This window comes from Gymnoscopelus microlampas (genome assembly GCF_963454915.1).
Source record: "Gymnoscopelus microlampas genome assembly, chromosome: 4".
In the NCBI taxonomy this organism is placed as follows: Eukaryota; Metazoa; Chordata; class Actinopteri; order Myctophiformes; family Myctophidae; genus Gymnoscopelus; species Gymnoscopelus microlampas.
This window is the reverse complement of record NC_139941.1, coordinates 35,712,355-35,736,756: the sequence shown is the minus strand read 5'-3', so window position 1 is coordinate 35,736,756 and position 24,402 is coordinate 35,712,355. Positions and strand designations below refer to the sequence as shown.

The 24,402-nt window shown below is 43.8% G+C and overlaps 1 protein-coding gene across 4 annotated transcripts in view; it reads left to right on the top strand.

Annotated features, from left to right (window-relative positions):
* sema4c (sema domain, immunoglobulin domain (Ig), transmembrane domain (TM) and short cytoplasmic domain, (semaphorin) 4C) overlaps positions 1 to 24,402 on the top strand; it is a 106,966-nt gene that overhangs the window by 57,988 nt on the left and 24,576 nt on the right. For all 4 annotated transcript variants that reach the window (XR_014600585.1, XR_014600586.1, XR_014600587.1 and 1 more), the window contains exons 2-3: positions 1,951 to 2,180; positions 22,651 to 22,805. Coding sequence is in view for 1 of the 4 variants with exons in the window: in XM_084054269.1 (XP_083910395.1) it covers positions 2,060 to 2,180; positions 22,651 to 22,805 (276 nt within the window). In the remaining 3 variants the exon portion in view is untranslated. The remainder of the gene's footprint in view (positions 1 to 1,950; positions 2,181 to 22,650; positions 22,806 to 24,402) is intronic.

Genomic DNA, 24,402 nt, shown 5'->3' with positions numbered 1-24,402 from the left:
ACTCAAGTAAAGTAAAAAATCACACCCTGTGTGAAGAGAGTGGTGCCTCGTATTGTCATCATCCGTGTTGTCATCAATGTTTGTTTATTGGACATACGGACACACGGACAAAGTCAGATATAGGAGTGGTTGGCACCACTCAAAAATCCCTCAGAATTTTACTTAAGTGCAGTACTTTGTGCTAAGTTACTTCACAACTCAAGAATATTACTATAAAGAAAAGAGATGGGGGTGTGAGAAGATGATCAGAACAGACACTGTCCCCTTCTCCTCCATCCTCCTCTGTGTCTCTCCGTCTGCTCCTTTTTCTTCCTCTCCCTCTACCCTTTGCTTCTCCCCCTCCTCCTCCTCCCCCCTTCTCTCTCCACACACCCCGCCACCCTGTCTCTCTTCTCCTCCTCCTCCAGCGTTGATATGCTGCCTCTCCACTTAATCCTGCTTTCCCACTCCACTGCTACACCTCAGGGCAAAGAGCAGAGAGACTGAGAGAGAGATGGAGAAAAAGAAAAATACGTTTCTTTGCATCTGTCTGTCTGTCTGTCTGTCTGTCTGTCACCCTGTCTCTCTGTTATGTTTCTCTCTCATTCTCTACATATTGCCTTATCAATCTCCCTCTCCCTCTCTTTCCATATCTCTCTCTCTCTCTCTCTCTCTCTCTCTCTCTCTCTCTCTCTCTCTCTCTCTCTCTCTCTCTCTCTCTCTTTCTAGTCCCCTTCTCTGCATCTCCCTCGCTCCCTCTCTCCCCATGCGTTCAATCTGTGTTTGGTTCAGTCAGCATTGACCAGCAGGCCCCTCTCATCGATCCAATAAAGCCTGCGAGTCAGGAGCCTCGAAGCTTTGAGCCGTGGAAAGCCTTCACCCAGACCCAACATTTAAGCTCGCTCATTTAACAGCTTGCGGCTTGCAATGATCTGGGAGCCATGTTGTTTTTCTTTTTTCTTCTTTCATCTTTTCCCTAGCTGTATGTAGTACTTGTTTATTTATTTACCCTCAATTCTTTCGGGAGATTTGTTCTTCTGTGGGGCAGCCTTGCCAGGCCCCCTTGGGGTAAATAAAGGGGGCCTCCCTTTATGTTAAATGGACTGCATTTATATAGTGCCTTTTCTAGTTTTCTAGTCTTTCCCACCACTCAAATGTGGTGCATACTGTACCTCAAAACTACCAAGGATTTGAGCATGTTTGGGAATAGAGGTGCGAAGAGGGAGAGAGATAGAGGAGGGTACTACCGATGAAGCTGGAGGTATTTTGTAAAATAGAAATACTATTTTAAAGTCAATGTGTTATTTTCAGTCAGCATGTATCATCAGGGTAGCAATCTCACAGCGAGGAAGCAAGTGTGTGTGTGTGTGTGTGTGTGTGTGTGTGTGTGTGTGTGTGTGTGTGTGTGTGTGTGTGTGTGTGTGTGTGTGTGCGTGTGCGTGTGCGTGTGCGTGTGCACGTGTGCATATGCGTGTGTGCGCGTGCGTGCACTGCATTGACACATCACCTGCAATATTTCCAGGCTTCTATCATCCTGTGGTCTGGTCTCCTGTCATACACACCATAACTGTTTTATTGACAAGTTCATTTAACCATAAGGCATTTGTATTACTGTAGGTAGGCACAATCACCTCTGACTGTCCTTGCCTTGACATTCATTTTCCCTTTTGAGATTGATGTCAGTGGCTATTAGCTTTGATCCCTCAGTCTCGCCCGATTTAATAACCGTCACTGAACCTGCATACTAGAGTACTCTGAAGTTGTTTTGAGGAGCTTTTGTGATGTCACTAGAGAGGAGCTCTCAGCACTCACACACACATACGAGCATGAACACACACACACACACACACACACACACACACACACACACACACACACACACACACACACACACACACACACACACACACACACACACACACACATATTTTCTTAATATATCTTTAAACTTTTCTTCTGTTTCTTTGATAGGTTGTGCGTTGGAGGTTGTGCGCTCTCTCTCAGCCCCTTGGATCATCTTACTGATCATCTTACTGGTTCCTCGGGCCTTCACTCAACGCCACTTGAGGCCTCTCGGCGAATGGGAGGTGTGGGAGCCATGGGTGGGACAAAGGTCCTGCTGCTGGTGCTTGTGATTGGCTGGGAGCGCTCACTGTGTCTAAACTGGAACCCTGTCCCGCGCAAGACCGTCCGTTACCACGGTGAGTGGACAAGCCTAAAAATATTCACAAATCTGTTCAATATGAGGGTCAGAGTAACTACTAGGAATATTTGTTTTGTGTTTTATTTACATGACTACAAAGACGAAACGGAAGTGGAAGGGTGGCCAAACATCTGCTGTAGTTTCTTCGCATTTTCAGCGCTTCTGTTGTACAGACTGTCCGACAGAAGCATTTGATAATTGAGTGAGCCAACAGCCAACTGTCTGTCTCAAGAGACTAATATTCATGTAACATATTTACATTCAATGTGCTGGTCAAAATATCAACATAAAGGCAAATTTGTCACACAGGCATGCTGCTCAACAAAAGTGGTATTTTCAACTAAAAACACCCTTTAGTTGAAAATTAAGCCAATCCTTTGTTATTATATTATAATTTGTTATATATTCTTACTTATTATTACCAATTCCTTTTGATCATTTGGCCTTGCTTCCCTTGTGTGCTGGGGAGCATGCTGACTACCTTGGACAGAATAGTATAATCTGTATGAGTGTGGCTCCTCATAATGACTCAGTGACTTCACGGATCAGGGCTTTAAAGAACGATGTTATGGGGATGGCATCGTGCTGTGCACTTGATAAGCATTTTTAATAGAAGGAGTTTTGGAAATGCGACACACTGTCCCGCGATTGTACGGTATATGTGCTTAATTTGATCCGATTTTGACAGCAAAAGGAAGATCTACTGGCTATAGAAACTCTGCTGTAGGTAAAGGAGGTTGTGTGTGTGTGTGTGTGTGTGTGTGTGTGTGTGTGTGTGTGTGTGTGTGTGTGTGTGTGTGTGTGTGTGTGTGTGTGTGTGTGTGTGTGTGTGTGTGTGTGTGTGTGTGTGTGTGTGTGTGTGTGTGTGTGTGTGTGTGTGTGTGCGTGCGTGCGTGCGTGCGTGTGTGTGCGAGTGCGCGTGCATGTGTGTGTGTGTGTGTTCTTGTATGTGTGTGTATGTATGTACAGGCATGTATATACTCTGTCTATTTGATTGGTTTGTCTTTAGGGCCGCATCGTGGGAGCTGTGTATTGTTTCTCTTGTCTTGAGGAGTACCTTTGTGTCTGAGCTGGGCTTCATGTCATCAGGACTTTAAGAATACCAGTTGTTGTGTGGCAATGTGTGCTGACAAAAAACACCTTTTGTATGTACGGGAAGCGTTTCCTTTCTCTCCTGGGGATTAAGGGAATATTATAGACAGGATCATGAAAGGAGAGATGCAGCTTTTTTTCTTTCTTTCTTCCTTTGAAAAAAGGTTCATCTTCTCACCTTGGTGTATGTGTCACCGCTCTCTTATTTCATCCCTTTATCTTTCCCTATCTTTTATGCCCCCCTCTCTCGCCCCATCAGCTTCTCTCTTCTCTAGCTGGCTTTGTGTTCTTGCTCAACTAGTGAATGAACCCAAGCATACTCTCTCTGCCTCGCTCTCTCGCTCTCGCTCTCTGTCTCTCTCTTGCTCCCTGGCAGGGATTTTGCAGAGAGCTCAGGTTTCTCACAAGCTCCAGGAGAGCAGAGGGTATTTGAGACCCCCACCCTCTCTCTTCCTCTCTATCCCTTGCTTCTAATGGTAGCTCACACCTTCCCAGTGGTAATTGTAAATTGTATTGTCGATTGTCTTCTCCTTGTATCTCTCTCCCTACCCCTCTCTGTATCTCTCTCCCCTCCTTCGTGTGTCTTAGCTTATTTTATTTTCTCTCTCTCTCACTCACTCCCTGTCTCTCCTCTCTCTCTATCTTCATCTCTCCAATGATGGTTTCTCCCCAGTGGTGGACAAAGTATATAGTCAAGTAAATACTCAAGTATTCAGAAGTACAAATTACAAAGTATATTTTCTTTTTAATAGCAACGCATTGACGTATTGGAATTTATGTCCAAATTAATGTTTAATTTCCTTTTTTCAACAAATAGTGAAAGTAGCAGATCTACAAGCTCATAACGTGTCGCGTGTGACGCGTTGTGAGCTTGCAGATCGGCTATTTCAAAAAATTATATCCTATATCCTATTCAAAATCGGGCTTACTTTAAGGGTTAATTCATAGCTCCCCTACCCCTTCCCTGTGTTCATTTCTCCCCCACTTGCTTTCCTTCCCCTTGCCTTGTCTCTTTCTCTATCATGTCATGTATACCTCTCTCCTTCTGTGACCATCCCTCCGCCTCTCTCTCCCTTTCTCTCTGCAGAGTAGTGCTGATTGGTGTGGTTTGGACAATGTGGGGATATAATGGGAAAGTATTGACAGGCATTCAATAGATGGTTGAGACTTGCCAAGTTGCCATGTCATTTGCACGCACACCACAAACACCACCGATCACATGAAAACTGCAGCGCGCACATCACACACATCACACACACACACACACACACACACACACACACACACACACACACACACACACACACACACACACACACACACACACACACACACACACACACAGTATCCAATGCCTCCACCACACAGATAGGCTGATAAACAGTGGCTCACACTCACATAAATGAAATGGAGAGAAAGGAAGGAGAGGTGGAAGGATGGGATGGACTGATGATGGACAGAGATGGATTGATGAAAAGACAGGAGGAAGAGAGGGATGTGACAAGGGAGAGGGGGAAAAGTTGAATGAGGGGGAAGCGAGGGAGGGGAAATAGGAGTCAGAGAGAGAAAGTGACAGAGTTTGAAGGGAGAGAAAGGGAGAGTTGACGATGATGGCAAGAGACAGAGGAAGGGAGACAGAAAGAGTCGGAAAGGAGAGGAAAATAAAGAAAGTGTGAGGGAAGTGAGGGAGAAAGGCATGAAAGAGAGAATGGGAAAAAAAATAGTGCTAGATAGAAGGGGGGGGGGAAGAGACAGGCAGAGAGACAGAGTGGCAAAAATAGAAGAAGAAGAGAAAACAGAGGGATGTAAACAGAGGGAAATAGGTGAAGAGAAGGAAGGACAGAGAGAGAGAGAGAGAGAGAGACCAGTTGCTTAGTGCTTACTGCCTTAAAAGGACAGAAACTAGGTTGAGACAAGAGAGAGAGAGAGAGAGAGAGAGATAGAGAGAGAGAGAAGGGGGGCAGACAGAGGAACAACAGAAAGACAAAAAAGTCACACTGTCTCCAACACACACTCACACACACACACACACACACACACACACACACACACACACACACACACACACACACACACACACACACACACACACACACACACACACACACATGCAGAAATACATATACACTCCAACATGCACGCAGCAATACACCGTCGCTGTGTGCATGTTATTTTGTGTCATGTTGAGTTGTCTGACCACATTCGTGGGGGTGTGTGTGTGTGTGTGTGTGTGTGTGTGCGCATGTATGTGTGTGTGTGTGTGCGTGCGTTCAGTGTATATTAAGTGCCATTTTTGTAGGCTGGTAATCTGTAGGGTTTGTTTCTCCCAGTGGGCTGGTTGTGTGTGGGGGGATAGAGATGGATGAATAGATAATATTTAGGCCCTCCCTCCCCCCACTCCCTCTCCACCCCTACAATTATGCGGGGCTTAAAGTCATTTAGGTCACACAGGAAGAACACACACACACACACACACACACACACACACACACACACACACACACACACACACACACACACTATTTGTCGCTCTTTATCTCCTCTCTCTCTCCCACTCTTTCTCTTTTGTCCTTTCTTTCTTTCTCCCTCTCTCCATATATATATGAATGAATGATTTTTTATGTTTGTGTCTTGTCCTAAGACCCATCCCTTACGGGATTATAAAAACATCGATAAACAATATCACATTTTCTTCTTGGAAACAGACAACTGTTTCCAAGAAGAAAATGTTTGGTTATACCCCAAAAACGAAAATGTATATATCACATACAGTATATATGTTTTCTTTGTCCGTTTGTCCCATGCTTTCTCTGTGAAGTCGAATATCTTATTTTGAAAAGTCCATGTCTCTCTGCGTCACTTAACCATGTCAAATCTAGGTTTTTACACCTATTGAATAATGTTTGCCGCAGCTCATGATATAAGGGGCAGTAGAACATAAACTGGAACTCATTTTCAATATATATCTCCGTGTCTCTCAGATTGACATTAACAGATGTCTTATTGACATGTCCCGTGGAGAAAAACAAATCCTGCTCGTCCCTCTCTTTCAGTGCTCAGTGACTTTAATGATGTGGCTGGTAAATAGAATCAGTGTTGCCAAAGCTGCTTGTCAGACATTAAATATTCAGCAAAAGTGTTGCTTCAGCACACGCACTGTTCATCAATCTGCTTTTATTGACTGGCACTACTCTCTTTTCCCCCAGACTCTCCATCTCCCTCCGTCTTCCCCATATCCCACTCACTTCCATTGTCCCTGTCTCTGGCTCCCCATGTCTCTCTGCTTCTACTGTATGTTTCTCTTCCCCGTATCCCACTCACTTCAATGGTCCCTGTCTCTGCTCCTCCTTTTTGCTTCTACTGTATTTTTCACATCCTTTTCTCTTGCTCGCTCATCTCTTGAAATGTTCGGTTTCATTTACTTTACTGTCACTTTAAAAAGCAGAGAAAAAACTGAGATGATGGTAGGGGGGCGGTGATACAATGCTTTTCGGAACACTTCATGTTTTGCGGCCTGCTTTTGTAACACTCCTTTTTTATGAAAAGCAACTGGTAGTTTGCTGCTGTAAAGGGAACTGGACAGTGCACTCCCCTTTCATATTCTTTTTTAGAGATAAACAATAGGAACATTGCTAGAGAGACAGCATAGTTGAGACACCAAAAGGTTTTGATCACAGGGCTGCATGTGATTTACCGAGTTTCTCACCTAACATTAATCAATTTATAGAGATTAATTAAAAAATAACGTGTTCAGTGAACCAGAATATATTAAGACTGGTGCTTAAGTTCACTAAGTATTTACACGTAATATTTTTGATCATTTGACATCAGTTTAATGTGATGTAGCCTTTAAATTCAGGAAAAGATGACACATCATAATATTGTTATCCAAAATACCAAACTATATCTTGTGTCAATAATATTGATACATTGCACATACAACACACTTCAATCCATGTAGCATTTAGAAAAATAATACTGTTGAAAATACACTGATATCTGTTATATACTGTCAGGTGGTTCCCAGCATGTATCATGTTGTTCACGCTGATGATCCCATAGCCGTGAAGAATGGTCCCGCTGTTTATATGCCATAACCCAGAGGAATGCCACTGGCTGGGTTGTTGTCACATAACAGCTATAGAACAGCTGATTGGGAATCATTTTAGGAATTTATCCTATTTACAACGGGGTAATCCTGCTTAGATAGAATGCTTATTTGAATAGTGTCTGTATTAGATAATACAAGATGTTTAAAGCTTGTATTCAAATAGTAAAATGGTCTACATTTCAATAGTGCCTTCATCCATCCATAGTGCTTTATAACGTTTGTTACAGTCACCCATTCTACACATTCATACTGTACACCGATGGTGTGCTCTCATTGGGAGCAGTTAGGCGTTCAGTGTCTTGCTCAAGGACATTTCGGCACGAGCCACTGCCGCAATTCACACCTTATACTGTACCATATCATTTGTTTTAGTTTTCATATCACTGCCTCGTGCGCGTGAGTGGAGAGGGGGAAGAAGGGAGGGAGAGTGAGAGGGGGAGGGCCTATTTCACCCATGCAATAACCCAGCCGGTGATGGGTACCGAAACCAAACACGCTGATCGACTACTTCACGATGCATCGTCAGCGCAACGCTAGGCAGGTTCATAACTTGGCAAAGAGTGCCACCTTGTGTGTGTGTGTGTGTGTGTGTGTGTGTGTGTGTGTGTGTGTGTGTGTGTGTGTGTGTGTGTGTGTGTGTGTGTGTGTGTGTGTGTGTGTGTGTGTGTGTGTGTGTGTGTGTGTGTGTGTGTGTGTGTGTGTGTGTGTGTGTGCGCGTGCGTTAGTCTTAATTAACATTCATCACTCAAGCCAAGAGGGATGTAACCATTACAGTACTTTGCAGTGAGTCAAGCTAACAGAGCTAATAGGCTGTATTGTCAGGAAGCCAACGGGCAAAAGTGTGGGATGAAGTGGGATGAAGAAAACAAACACTGTGAAATTGAAAATGTCAAGGTTGTACTTAGTCTTTTTACTTTTTGTTTCTCAGTTTCCTCCAAACACCTCTGCCACTCTCTCTCTCTCTCTCTCTCTCTCTCTCTCTCTCTCTCTCTCTCTCTCTCTCTCTCTCTCTCTCTCTCTCTCTCTCTCTCTCCCCGGGACCTATTTTGATGACACAACTTTGCGCCATGGCGCTAGATCTTAACATGCGTGGTGGTGGTGGTGGTTGTGTGTGCAGTGCAATGGTGTTATTTACACTACGCTACAATGCTCCTAGCACCGAGCGCAACACCGCCGCTAGGTGCTAACCGGCCCTGGACTATTCATAGATTTGTTTTGGGCGTTACATTTATCAAACCAATCAGAGTGTGAGGTGACATTACCTTTAGGAACAACGGTGCACCCTGCACGAGGCGTAGTGCGAGTCAAGTGGCGAGATCAAAAGAGCACAGAATGCTTTCCTATAGCGACAAAACCAATGTCCTGTGTGAAGTGATAATAATATAATTATGTCAGAACACGCGGGTGAAACGAAAGCTCTCTGCTCACCGAAACATCAACACTGAAAATGAGAGAAATCTAAACGCAAGTGCATACCATGGCGTGCATGGTCTCCAAGCTCACAACGCTTGTAAATCTGATCTTTTTAATGTGCACGCAACTACATACACTCTTTCTATCACTGCTCGTCTGTTAAACATCACTGCCTCATGTGCAAACTTGCCGCACGGCACCGGGGTATCTACACAATCTTGAGCTCAAAGCAGTTGTGCGTGGGGAAGATATGATTATGCCGGTGCAAGCTACTGAAATAAGTTTAGCGCATAGCGCCGGTCGCTGAAAATAGGGCCCTCTGTCTCTCTCTCTCTCTCTCTCTCTCCCTCTCAGACACTTATTAATTTTCGACATTCTTCTGCTCATTTCCATCGTCTCTTTCTTTCTCATGTTCTCTCTCACTCATCTCTTCAGAGGCTTTTCAATAGGCTTAGAGAAACAGCAAACTGATTGGAGGATCCATTAGCTAGTTGTTTTCTAACACTTGTGTGCCCCGATGTCCTCGCTCTCTCTCTCTCTCTCTCTCTCTCTGTGTGTGTGTGTGTGTGTGTGTGTGTGTGTGTGTGTGTGTGTGTGTGTGTGTGTGTGTGTGTGTGTGTGTGTGTGTGTGTGTGTGTGTGTGTGTGTGTGTGTGTGTGTGTGTGTGTGTGTGTGTGTGTGTGCGTGCGTGCGTGCGTGTCTCTCTCTCTCAAACACACACAGACACGCACAGACAGAGACATGCACGCTTGCGCATATACACTCTCTCTCTCCAACTGCCACAGACCACTGCTACTGATCTCAAAATGGAGGCTTGTCGTTCCTAATTTGTTTGTTTTTTGTCTTAATTTCATGATGCATCCTTCATTTTCATCCTGCTCCTTCATTTCTTTCCATATGTATCTCTCCTTTCCTCTCGCTCTTTCTATGACAAAGAAAAATATCTCTGTCGGTCTCTAGCATATATAATCTGATTCTTTCTAATTCTCCTTTTCCACTGTCATGATCTTTTTATAAAATGCAAAATCCTCTCTTCCGCTCTCTTTCTTTTATGATCTGCATATTTATACTTAATTTCTCTCTCTTCTCTCTCTCACTCTGTCATTCCTTCAGATATTTTCCATATCTCTTCTTGTCTTTCGCTCACTCACACACGCACACATGCACGTGCACACGCACACACACACACACAAACACAGAGACTCCAATTACCAGTGAAGTAAAACAAAATCACAAAGCCCCAGCAGCTGTGGTCAAAGACAAGGAGAGAGAGAGAGAACAGAGGGTGTGAGAGAGAGAGTGAGAGTGTGTGTGCGTGCGTGCGTGCGTGCGTGTGTGCGTGCGTGCGTGCGTGCGTGCGTGCGTGCGTGCGTGCGTGCGTGCGTGCGTGCGTGCGTGCGTGTGCAGAAATAGAGGTAAAAAAGAGAGAAAAGCAAAGGGATACAAGAAATAAAAGAGGAATACGTAGAGAGGGAGAGAGTTGTGTCGATGTTAACATGTAGCTGCTTGGACACCACAAATGGACACCCCAAATGAACCTTAAAACTTAAAAGACCAAAGCAAAATGTACGCCTCATGATTTACAGAAAGAGAGGGAGGTAGAATGAGAGAAAGAAAACAAGAGCCACAAAAAGGAGGGTGGACCATTCTTTTGACCTCCATAAACTCTCTCTCTCTCATTCTCTCTCTCTCTCTCTCTCTCTCTCTCTCTCTGTCGCCCGTATCTCTGAAAACCCTCCAATTAGGGTAATGAGTGGTTGGAGTGGGAGGAAGAAGGAGAGGAGGAGGAGGAGGGGTAAGGGGCAGATCACATTACATCTGTCTGGCACAAGTGTCAATCAGCCCCTGACCATTTTCTGATTGGCCTCTCAGGATTAACAGCCGGGGACGTATGTGTCATTCCGAAGTCAATTTGTTTGGGGAGCAATTGTTTTTGGTTCCCTCGTCGTCTTGCGAATGTGCAAGGGTTTACAACAAATGCATGCTTGACTTTTTTAAATCACAGGCAGGCAGGTTGACAGCGAAGCCTTGAGGTTCATGAGGCATGCCCAAGCAAGCCGTTAAGCAAGCGAGTGCCCGCGCCGAACAGCCGATGGTCTCGCGTGGCGATGAGCGCGCCGTCCAAGTTGGCAAGCCGTGGTGGACGGAATTGATTATCACATGAACCGAAACAAGCACTCCCTCCGTGTCATTCACAGCAAGGGGTGGTTTGGTTTTGGCTCTGGCTCTGAAATAGCATGCATACACACACACACACCGGGGACAATTGTCAGGGCCTATAGTGCACTGCTGCTGTTAAACCGTTATACTGTCGCTGTCAAAGGTTGTGTTATGTCGTTAATTACAGGTTTTGGTAGTTTTTTATATGTCAAATACCTTTTTTATGTGAAAAATATAACTTCTTCGGATGTACTCTCTCTCTCCCTCACACTCTCTCTCTCGTTCGCTGTCTCTCACTCTCTCGCTCGCTCTCTCTCTCACACACACACACACACACACACACACACACACACACACACACACACACACACACACACACACACACACACACACACACACAAACAATTTCACAGAGGAGGGCAATACACAACATTACAGAGATGGAGAGATTGGCATGTATGAGAAGTTTTGTGTAGCAATGAAAACAAGGTCAAATGTAAGCTAATGTGCAACGCCAAGTTGTCCTACCACAAATCAGAAACAACGATGCACTCGCATTTGAAGATGACTCATCACTACAAGGTTGCGTCGCAACCACTAATCACAAAGATGGATACACCACAGAATACATTGTACTGTTCCATAACATTTCACCACTTTAATTGAAAAGCTCTATGAGGAGACCGTATACGATTTCCACAAAAGCTCAGTCAACTGTCCTCTAACCAGACTCAGGGACGGCACCAGTTACCAGTTAATATTATGTTGCCATGACCTATGAGTACAGTATTCAGTAGCCTATATTGTATATTGATCTATTGCCAGCCAGCTGAGATGATCAATGTTATGATGGATTATTCTAAAGCGCCTATTTGTGTGCATCACCCTTTCATTGCTTGTTATTCTGAAGAAAATGAGTTCTAATAAACGAATGCTGCAACCAGGCATCATTACATACACACGCATGCCACACATAAATGTGTGATTTTAAAACAAAGACTATATTTAAGGATCTGGAGGATCTGTTCCACAGTAACTTACTGTACCAAGAGAAGACACTCCTTCATGTCTGAATAGTTTTCAATCCAAAATATAATGCTGTAACATATGGCAACATTGTTAAATGCACCTGCTTGTCATTCATTAAAAATGGATGCGTCAATTTTTTTATACCAGATGTTTGTTAAACTGTAATCATTCCAGACATTCTGGCAGGCAGTTTAGAATTCTAGAGTGACCTGACAATTCTCTGTGTTGACCTACACATGACCCCTTGACCCTGCCAGTGTAAGTGCCATTCTCTGGCTACTGAGCTACATACTGTACAGTATGGAATCCTTAGCCCTGACAATGTTAGTTTGTGCCTAGCCTCGATCTCCAAGCTTTTATTTTTTAGTTTTGCTAAAAATTAAAAGCCTGGACCAGCGAGCCGGTGTTCTGGGTATAGGAAGTGTTTAATTTCCCCAACCAACCAGAGTGCAGTGGGCGTCACAGATCGGTGAACCAATGGGATCAGGTGCATTCTCTCCGTGCTGATTTTAAACCCGCCCCTCTATGCATGAAAGCAGGAAGGCTAGTGCAGCCTAGTTCGTGCCAGACTAGCATGCATGTTTTATGGTGCAGATTAGCACCATGTTCTAGCACATTGAGCCGCACAGAAAGTGGTACCTCTTACTCTGGCAGGGTCAGTGCCATGTTCTACCACAGGGGTTTTTCAGGCCAAGGACCCCTTTGCTGAGAGAGAGATGAAGCAGGGACCGCCCACTATATGTTGTATAAAATTATGTTGCAGATTAAACGATTTCATAGATTTCATAGATAGACAGTTAGCTCAGTACTTTATCTGCTCTTTTTTCCCTCTACACCAAACTTCTTTGCCGAAAATAGCTGATTTACAAGCTCTGCAGTGCGAGGCGTTGTGAGCTTGTAGATCTGCTATTTTCAGCTAATGTTCCCCTCAGAATAGGGATTCTAGGATAAATATTAAAAAAAAAGTTACTCCTATCACACTAAGATTTGGCGGCCCCCCTGTAGTAACTCTGAGGACCCCCTAGGTTTCCCGGACCCCTTGTTGAAGACATTTCTTCTACCACATTGAGGTACACAGAAAGTGGAACCTTCAGAGGAGGTTCAACCCCTAACTCTGGCCATGTGAGTGCTACAGTGTGTTCTACCACGTTCTATCTGTTTCTCTGTGTGTGTCATAGCCACCACATTTATACGGCTTCATAAATCTTAACTAGCTTGTCTCCAGTCTTGTACCGCTCGCGGCTTTAAGACTGGAAAAAAAAATCTAAACCCCACTTGCGGTGTCGACCAACTCTTCATAATGCCCCCCCCCCCCAGTCCACTGAGTCAAGATTGTTTTCCATCCCTTCGCTTTCATCCTTTTTTATTCCTCTTGTTTTATCCCCCCCCCAGCCCCCCACAACGCACTTGTTCCCTGATTCTGTTGTGTTTCATCTGGTTTTCCCACTTCCTCTCTCTATGTCTGCCCTCCGCCCACTCATACGTCTCTCTCTTCTTGTCTCTTCTCTCTTACAGTATCTTATCTTCCCCATCTTTCTTCTTCTCTTCTTGTGTTCTTTTGTTCCATTATCACACAAATACTTTTCTCTCTACTCTTCCTCATTTCTCTCTCTCTCTCTCTCTCTCTCTCTCTCTCTCTCTCTCTCTCACACTCTCTCTCACACTCTCTCTGTTCCTCGCTCTCTCCTCTCTCTCCCGTCTCACAGTCTCCTTCCATGCACCACACTACTCCATCTCTCTGTCGCTCTCACCTTCTCTCTGTCTACCAACCTTGCTGTGTCTCTCCCGTCACGTGTAAATAAATGACAGCTCTCTCCATCTCATTGACTGTCCCTGCTCTCATTCTGTCTCCTGCCCTGACTCGTCCGTAAACATTGTGTGTGCGCGCACGCTCGCACGTGTGTGTGTGTGTGTGTGCGCGTGCGCGCGCGTGCAAGCTTTGTGTGTTTGTGGGTAATATACAATGTCTCTCTCTCTCTCTTTCTCTTTGTCTCCATCTCTCTGTGTCTCTCATTCTTTTTCTCTCTGTCTCATTCAGTGTGCATGTTGCTGCTTCAAAGTCCTTACTAAAATAGGGCCTTTAATTATAGTTTGCAGTGCAGGCGGCTGGGTGGTTAGCAGCTATAAGCAGAGGCTGAAGTGTATTTATAGCTGAACCTCGCCTCTTGAAGGCCCGGCTCCCTGGCACACTGAAGGAGGCAGATCACAGAGTCAGGGCCCGGTTAGAGGCTTCTCCTACCAGCCGTGAAGCGGCTGCTTTGTCCCTCCCTGGCTGGAGGTCAGATAGTAGTCCTGGATGGTTGGGTTCAGTTTGGTTTGGCTTGAGTTGGGTTGGGAGGAATGGAAGGGTTGGATGGTCTGTCGGTTGGTGAAGCCGCCATGTGGCCCTGAGATGACTCACGGTGAAATACACACACACACACACACACACACACACACACACACACACACATGCATGGACGCACGTTCGCACACACACATTTGCACATCTGCAGACTTGGCATATAAAGACACACAGACACACACACACCCACCCACATACACATACATACACGACACAAGCGCAAACACAGACACGCTCACAAAGATACTCCTCCACAGGCTGTGTCAGACACACTGCAGATCAAATACCAAGACTTATTCAGAGATATTAATAAGATAATACTTTTTGTGCAAAGAGACAAAGATTATGGCAATCTTCCATTTCTCTCTCATTCCCTTTCTTGTTCCTCAGCCAAAATCATTTAAAAAGGAGCTTTGTTTTTTGGCATGCCAAGCACATTCTTGCATTGTCTAAGTAACCTACACGTGTGATATTCAAGAACATAGTAATGTAATGTGATCCTGCAGCAGTGGGTCAGGATGTGGCCATAGCTGAATGGGTTGAGCAGTGGTTCTCAACCAGTGGTCCGGGGACCACCGGTGGTCCTTGAGGGGGTTCCAGGTGGTCCCCAGCTAAATGATGGACAGTTTGTAACCAAATGGACCCTTATAGATCTTTAGCTCTTGAGAGTGTAAAATGAAACCAAACGGACCCTTATGGGTCCGTTTGGTTTCATTTTACGCTCTCTAGAGTTAAATTATTGTTAAACATCTTAATTAATGACTTAATTAAAGAATTGTTATTTTGATCAACGTTTGCCTGTTATTATCTGTCCTATGGTACCACATCAATACAGCAGGGAATTGTGGACAAAAGTTCTTGGGTCTGAGAGGCTAAATCTCGTCCAACGGTTGTCCGTGGCTCAAATGCCGAATAAATAATGGACCTTGATGTGAAAAGGGTTGATAACCCCTGGAGTAGAGAACCTGCCTGGGAAGCAGAAGGTCCCAGGTTTGTATCCTGGCCACGGCAATGTGTGGAGCAAGAAACTTAACCCCTAACTGCCCCCCCCCCTGTGCTAAAGTGAAGTCTGACCACTTGGGCAGCAATCAGCTGGGTGAAGCCCAATGCTTCTAATTAGATGCAATCTAATTATTATTAGAGTGGCCACTTGGAAATAGATACGTTCCTGTTTCATTTGCTGGGTTTGTGTCGAAGTGTCCATGAGCAAGACGGTTAACCCCCGAACTGCTCCCAATGAGCAGGTTTGTGCTCCCTTGCATGGTATATACTGTGTATATATATATATATATATGTGTATATATATATATATATATATATATTGCACATTGTTTGGCTATTAAAAAATGCAGATATACAAGCTTTTAGATCTGCTATTTTTTAAACATCATGAAAATGTGTGAAAATCTCTGAATATATATATTTCTTAAAGCAAACATTTTTAACTCAAATCTTTGCTTCTGGGGGTCCCTGGGAATAAATCGGGGTCCTTGACATGAAAAAGTTTGAGCACTACTGATATAGCAATTGCTATAACAGGACTGACTCTGAGGAAGATGCAGTAGCATCGAAAAACATCAGTCACTACTCTATTTGTACTAGCACTTTAATAAAAGAGGCTTTAATTGTCCGAGCTGAACACACACACACACACACACACACACACACACACACACACACACACACACACACACACACACACACGTTGTGCAAGTGGATGTTTACAGACTTTGTGAGGTTGTGATCCTCTGATCATATCGGTTGCCGTGGCGATAACCTCAGAAGGGCTTCTCAGAGCAGCCTCTCTGATCTGTCCATTTTCCTCATCTTTCTGCCGCTCTACCCTCTGCTTCTGTCGCTGTTGGACGGAAACCTTGTATGTTCTTTTTTATTATTATAAAATACATATATTATTAAATAGTGAAAATAGCGTTCCACAAGCTCACAATGCGTTGCATGCTTGTAGGTCTGCTATTTTCACTGCTTTTGTGCAACACTCTTGCATGATGAAGTAGTGAATTCATTAACGAGAAAAAAGTTGAAATATGGAGATACAAGGTTTGTACCCGGCAGCAAGGTTCTATTGTAGTTGGTGTGTGTCATTACTGTGCTCTCTGTTTCTCCTCTGTAGTGCTGGAAAGAACCTAAGTACATGTACTAAAGTACTGTACTTGAGTACAATTTTTAGGTATTTATTTCCTTTGCTTGAGTATTTCTACTCACTACACCTGAGGCAAATATGTTTTACTCCACTGCAATTAGTTTGTAGATTTTAGATTATTATTATTACAAAACATACATTAACCAATTAAGTGAATATAAGCTTGTAGATCTATTTTAACACTTTGTACTTTGGTACTTTAATTATAATTTGATGCTAATACTTTTGTACTTATACTCAAATTTTGAATAGAGTACATTTACCTGTAACACAGCATTTCTAATTTGGTATTGCTACTTTTACTTAAGTAAAAAAATCTGACTACTTTTTCCACCACTGCTCTTTGTCCCTTCCGTTCCCTCTTTCATTTGTTTTCTCTTTTCTGCCCATTTCGGCTGGCTTTCCGAACTTTTGTCTCCAGTATCAAAGGCCTTGTAATTTACTCCACTCCGCCCTCGGACATGTACACATGCACACACTCATAAAGGCCCACCACACCAGTGGTGGAACAAGTACTCAGATGTTTTACTTAAAGGGGAAATCCACCCATTTTCAATATTTAACTATGTCATTAATATAGCATAAAGGAGTTGTGTGGAAATAAGAAAAAAGTTCCCCCCTTTCTGTGTTGCCTTGAACTGGAGGATTGATTTTGGGTTTAACATTGCAAATTACAACATGATGAGTCATCATGTTGTAATTTGCAATGTTAAACCCACAATCAATCCTCCAGTTCAAGGCAACACAGAAAGGGGGGAACTTTTTTCTTATTTCCACACAACTCCTTTATGCTATATTAATGACATAGTTAAATATTGAAAATGGGTGGATTTCCCCTTTAAGTAAAAGTAGCAATATGGTTTAGAATAGGGGTCTTCAACAGGGGGTCCGGGACCCCTAGGGGGTCCTCAGAGTTACTACAGGGGGGCCACCAAATCTTTGTGTGATAGGATTTATTTTATTTTATACTTTAACCACTTGAACCCTAGCATCTCTGTTCTGAGGAGAACTTGAACTAAAAATAGCAGATCTACAAGCCTACAACACCTTGGGCTACGAGGCCTTGTGAGCTTGTAGATCGGCTATTTTCGGCAAAGAGGTTTTGGTGTAGACACTCAAGTATTGAGTGTTTAAGTTGTTAAAAGTCTGAAAATACACATTAACATGAATCCAACACAACACTGATGATAATGCTGTTAAACAAGTCTATGAAGCTATCTATGAAATATATGAAAGAGTTTAATCTGCAACACAATTTTATACAATATGTAGTGGGGGTCCCTACTTCATCTCTCTCTCTCAGATATGGGGATAAAGAAAGAGAGGCAAGGTTGACATGGCTTTTACATTTGCAAAAGAGGGATGAGGGGTACATAGGGAGAAGGTCAGGATGCTGAAGATGGAATAGCTAGGTAAGAGTAGAAAAGAGGAAGGCCAAAGGTCGATCGACACGGTCACGACTTTTTTCTGTTCTGGCCCCACAGTGGTGGAATGAACTTCCCACTGATGTCAGGACAGCAGAGTCACTGCCCATCTTTCGCCGCAGGCTGAAAACCCACCTCTTCAGGAAACACTACCCTTCCTCTTTGCCTGGCCTACTTGTTGTTAACTAGTTGTACGAATGCTTGTTTTATTGTTGAATTGTTTATTGGATCTTGTTTAGTCAATACAATTATTTGTTTTTAGCTCCTGCTCATTTGACTACTTTGTCTCATCTGTTTAAGGAAATAGGTAGCTGATATATTGCACTTTTACCTTAGCGCTAGGTATGCTCTTGGTTGCTTGTTATTGCAGACAATGCACTTATAACCTCTGGTGATTAGTAGCTTTCGTTCCCTACCTTTGTTGATTGCACTTATTGTAAGTCGCTTTGGATAAAAGCGTCTGCTAAATGACTGTAATGTAATGTAATGTAAAGAGGAGGTTTATGGATGTTTTAAACCTGTGATGTGACAGTATAAACCTGTGATGTGACAGTATAAAGATGATTCTGATTTCGAGAGAGGACATGCAGGTGGCAGGAGTCTCAGAGGAAGACACAGAAAACAGAAGCAGATAGAAACAGATTATCCACTGGGAATTAGCCCGAAAGACAAAACTTTGAATAGAGGACTTGTATTTCTACATTGATACTTTCTGAGCCTCTGAGCAGGTAGTGTCAGTGCTGCCCCTGTGTGGCGCTAGGTAGTACATGCATCAAAATGACAGTAGATCAATGAGCAGGTAGTTTCAGTGCTGCCCCTGGTGGCAGGCTGTACGTGGTACATGCATCATAATGACTGCACCTAATGAGCTCAGAAACTTGTACTGGTACAGAGATGTGCCCACTGCAGTATGTATAGTGTGTGTGTGTGTGTGTGTGTGTGTGTGTGTGTGTGTGTGTGTGTGTGTGTGTGTGTGTGTGTGTGTGTGTGTGTGTGTGTGTGTGTGTGTGCGTGTGCGTGTGTGCGTGCGTGCGTGCGTGCGTGCGTGCGTGCGTGCGTGCGTGCGTGCGTGTGTGTGTGTGTGTGTGTGCGTGTGAGTGCGAGCGCAGGTATATGCACGCGCGCGCGCGCGTGTGTGTGTGTGTGTGTGTGTGTTTGTGTGCGAGTGTACTGTGAATGTGTTCTCTAGTAAGCGTGCCACACTTTTTTTGCCTAGTTGTGTGGAACAGCAGATGTGCTCAAATCTCCCCCGAGGATGTCTACTCTCTCTCTCTCTCTCTCTCTCTCTCTCTCTCTCTCTCTCTCTCTCTCTCTCTCTCTCTCTCTCTCTCTCTCACTCTGCCTCTCCCTTCTCTCATCTGTGTGTCTCTCTCATCCCTCCATCTTTGTCTACCTCATTCTATCTCTCTTCTCATCCAGTAGTACATCCATACATACATATCCAGCAATGTTTATACGCCACTGCTTTCTAGATAATAAGACAAGTACTTCAATACGTGTTCCCGCCTGTCTGCCTTCTCTCCCTCCCCCTCCCTCTCTTTCTTATTTCCTCTGAACATAGTGTGTGTGTGTGTGTGTGCGCGTGCGTGCGTGCGTGCGTGCGTGCGTGCGTGTATTTTATTGTTTTTTTTCTGTCTCTCCCTCTCACCTTTCACATTTTTACACGTACACACATTTGTATTGCTACACCTGTAAGGAGCTTCCACTGATTGTCATTGATTACATTCTTTCCACAAAGACTAACCCTAACAATAGCCCTTGTATCTTCTTAACACTGGCTTTAATCACACACATTAACTAAAAGAATTCCAGATATACAAGCTCAGAACCCTAAAACAAAAGATAAAAAAGTAGAGCCTGACCAATTTATCAGACAGTCGATGATATAGGCCGGGAATCTTTTGCTACCTAATGTCGGTGTCGGCATCAGCCAGAAAAATCCAGTATCGGTCGGGCTCTGCAAATAAGTAGAACTGCAAACCTCCTCAATGCTCCAGGACTTTCCTCACCTTTTTCTCCTTGAGAGGACAGAAGTTCCAGAACGAACACACAGACAGCACCTCCACCACGAGCAACCCACTTCCTCTCCTCTCTACAACCTCTCTCAATTCCAACTAGGCCACTCATCACCTGACCACTTTTAGCTTTCCATAAATCATATGCAACCCTTCGCCGCCTCTCCCTGGAATTCAGCTGCTATTTCGAGCCGTAAAAAAAAAACAGCCAGGGAAAGGGAGTACGTACGTATGTACATTCATTCTTCGGAGGAATAATGTTATAATTCCATTCACGAGAGCATATTTCTGCCAGGGGCCAGGTGTGTCAGTGCTGAAACACTGGGGTCCTCCGGGAGGCGTGCGATGGAGATAGAGAGGCGGGGAGGGAGGGAGGCAGGGGACACGACAGGCGACAAGAGCACTTATAATGAAAACTAACGGCTGGTCGCTAAGCCCTGCCTCGCTCCCTGACTCTCTCACTCTCCCTCCTTCCGTCTGTCTCTTGACTCTGTGACTCACTCTTAACTCCATCACTCTCCCTGTCTGTCTCTCTCTGTCTGTCTGTCTGTCTGTCTGTCTGTCTGTCTGTCCATGCAAGTATGTGCGTACGTGTGAGTACAGCATTTGAATATGTCTGCGTGTGTTTGACTGTAGAGGATTTTTCATTGTTATGATATTGCATCAGTGCTGTGGTAGTTTTGATGCTTTCAGATGCAGATATCAACCCCATGACCTAATACTGCCAGTCTTCTAACTGTGTGATCCCCTTTGTTGTCTCCCTTTCAGCTTCCCTTATGTCTAAACAAAAATACAAAATGGGGATGACTACCCAATTATAGGAAACTTTCATACAAAGAAAATATCCTTAATAATTCTCTGCAGTGTTTTGTCAATTCTGTTCAAATCTTTATTGTGCTGTTAGGGGACATTGGTGTGGAATACAGTTTATGACAGAAACGCATAAGAAATCATTTCTTAATATATCATATAGAAGCACCAAGATCAGTGAAGTGGTCAACAGCTCAGTATAATGCAAATTGCACTGATCTCATAGTCATACAGGCATGAAAAACTGCATGGTGTTATGTTTGCTGAACTGTAAACACAAGTTATGATAAATGGGTCTGCCTGCGGTTCACCAGAGCCAGCATGTAGACAATTAGTTATTTCCCCACAATTGTTTGCGTTGGTTTCAGGACAGGGAAATCAAATGCAAATGCATTTACATACACAAACAAATAGTACGCTGCAAATAGACAAATCAAGTTAAAGCAGTGGTTTCCAAACTTTGTAGCTTGAGGCCCAAATTACACATTTGGTATCTCCCCAGGACCCAAACGTACAAAAATACATTATGAATTAAGCCCTTAACCCCCTATTTAAATGTGAAAATAGCCGACCTACAAGCTCACTGCTATTGTGAGCTTGAACATCGGTTCTTTTCACTATATCTAAACATTGTTGTCTCCGCCAGGCCGATAGGCATGGCGAGAGAGTATGTTTTACCCTCCGTCCGTCCGTCCGTCCGTGTGTCCGTCCGTCCGTCCTTCTGTCTGTGACCAGCTAATCTCCGCCACCGTCGGCCCGATCGCTGTGAAACTGCACACACACGCTCCCTGGATGCCACAGCTGAACCTCTGCCCCAAATTTTTCAGATCAGCCAGTCATAGCGCCACCATGAGGCCGACTTTTGCAAAACACATTTTTTAATGTTACTCCTACAGATTTTCTCCAAATAACACACAAATCGGTACACAGTATCTCTATAGCCATGTGATCAACATGGATCTGTCCGATTTTCCATATTCCATCCTGATTGGCTAAGATTGGCTTCCAAAGTTAGTAGGATTGGTTTATTTTGAACAAAATGCCTCAAATCATGAACGCAACATGCACTTTCCGTGCAATTTTCCACGTACATTCCCACTTGGCCCAGGAAGAATTGTCACTTGAAAACTTTCAAATCAGCCTCATGGTGGCGCTATAACAGGCCGATTCACGTTTTTAGCTATAACTGCACCGATCTGCGTGCAACTTTGCATGCACACTCCTTATATTAGAGGCCAAGGAAAAGCCTTTGCCGTGCATTTTTCACATATGCCTTTTAGAGCGCCACCAGGAGGCTGAGATTTGAAAAACACATTTTTTGCTCTTACTCCTTCAGATTCTGTTCAAAAATCACGCAAATCGGTACACAGTCTCTCTATAGTCATGTGATCAAGATGGATGTGTCCGATACTTCATATTCTATCCTACTTGGCTAACATTGGCTTCTAAAGTTTGCAGGATTGGTCCGTTTTTAACAAAATTCCTCAAATCATGAACGCAGTGTGCGATTTCTGTGAAATTGTTCACGCACATTCCCACTAGGCCGAGGAAGAAATGCCACCCTTTTCACATTGGCCTGTTATAGCGCCACCAGCTGGTCTAATTTAACAAACCACATTTTTGGAACAAAATGCCTCAACTCATGAATGCAGTGTCCGATTGCCGTGCAAGGCCTAAGAAGAAATGCCCTTTTCACATTGGCCTATTATAGCGCCACCAGGAGGCCATAATAACCTAGCTGACCTGGCGGAGACTTGTGCTCCGAGGAGCACTTTTTCTAGTTTTTAATGGAATGGACATTAAATATCACTTATTCTATCTCTCTCTCTCTTTCTCTCTCTCTTTGTTCCTGTCTCTGTGTGTGTGTGTGTGTGTGTGTGTGTGTGTGTGTGTGTGTGTGTGTGTGTAGATGTGTTGGACAGCATGGCAAGGTTCAGCTCTCCGGGAGTGTGGAACTACACTATGGTGACACTGTCAGAGCACGAGAGGGTTCTGTATGTAGGGGCCCGCGAGGCCCTGTTTGCCCTGGACCCAAACAACATCAACAGACAGCTACGGCCACAGGTAACACACACACACACACACACACACACACACACACACACACACACACACACACACACACACACACACACACACACACACACACACTTCAATGCACTGTAATTGATTCTACTAAATGCAATTTTAATACAGAAGATTCAAGAATTAAAGCTGCCACAGTGCCTGGCGGCCTATTGCCAATGCCATTAAGACTGACCTCGTTGCTTAGGCAGTTAAATGGAAAGCGGTGCCAGTCTATAAGCCTCTATAACGCCCACTTAGCAGACATTCAACCATTGCAAATAGCATGTTTTGCAGCACATTAAACATCCCATTTTTACTACTTTTCAAAAATGTTATTTAAGATCCCATTTTTGACTACTTTTCAAAAATGTAATCAATTATTTAAGGTCCTTAAAAAGTTGATAGCTGACACACTTCTTTTTCTGGGCTCTTTTTGGGTGTAATTCCAGTTTTCTTGTCTGCGGGGAGAGCTGTTGAGTGAGTTTGCTGCTCCCCCACCTCTCCCCCGTTCTTCACCGCGTCTTTCCGTAACTGGTCGTGTCTCTTGGTTTCATGTCTTTGAAACCATATTTACATTGAAAGTTCATCTTCTAAGCATGTGCTCGTGGAGAGGTTTCCTTCTACAGACAAGACATCATTTCAGTGTATTGCGTAGCGATCTTTATAGTCTTTACAGGGGCAAATGCCATGAATTTCTTATGCTTGGTTGGGGATGAAAGGGCGGAAATGATGTTAATGCAGCTATACATTTGATTTTATCCACAACTTATACAGTTAGTATTTATTTAGTGATCTGCATGAAAATTAATGAAACATCGCTGTTACGTTAATACAGTGTGGCAGTGGCTCAGGAAGTAGAACGGCTGCTTGGGAAATGGAAGGTTCAATCCCCGGCTCCCCCTGAGTTATTTTCAAAGTGTCGTTGAGCAAGACACTGAACCTCTAACTTCTCCCGAAGAGCAGATTGATGCCTTGCATGGTTTCCTCCGCCACCGGTGGGTGAATGTCTGTGTGAATGGGTGAATGTAATGCACATTGTAAAGCGCTATAAATGCGCTATATAAATGCACCATTTATCATTTACTCTTCTAATATGACTTCACTCCGAATTATCCATAGCCAGCAATACACAGGCGTGTCATATTTTACTATTAGACGTTTGGTATTTTCCGGACCTCTCATGGAAGAATAGCCTCGGAAATGTAATTTCTCCCATAATCAAAGTGATGCCCTTACACTGCGGGGGGTGCAGAGTCGTCAACAATGAAGCTGCGGTTCAATATTATCCGGCGATGAGTCGCACAGAACATGGCAGTATGTGTAATAATCCATCTAGTTCACCAGTCACTAAGCCTTTGATGAAGGAGAAATGGATATTATGCCATCAATATTGTCAGTTTTGTTGGATAGAAGCATTTAACCATTGTCACATCTGGATTAGAATGTATAAAAAAAACATGCTAAAATTACTTTTCCAGCTTGAGGGATAGTATTGTTACAGAATGCTCGCAGTGTGCACTGCGCACCAGCAGCCAATATGCAATCCATCTCAGCTTAATAGAATGATTTTGAAAACGCCAAATGACTTGCCTCA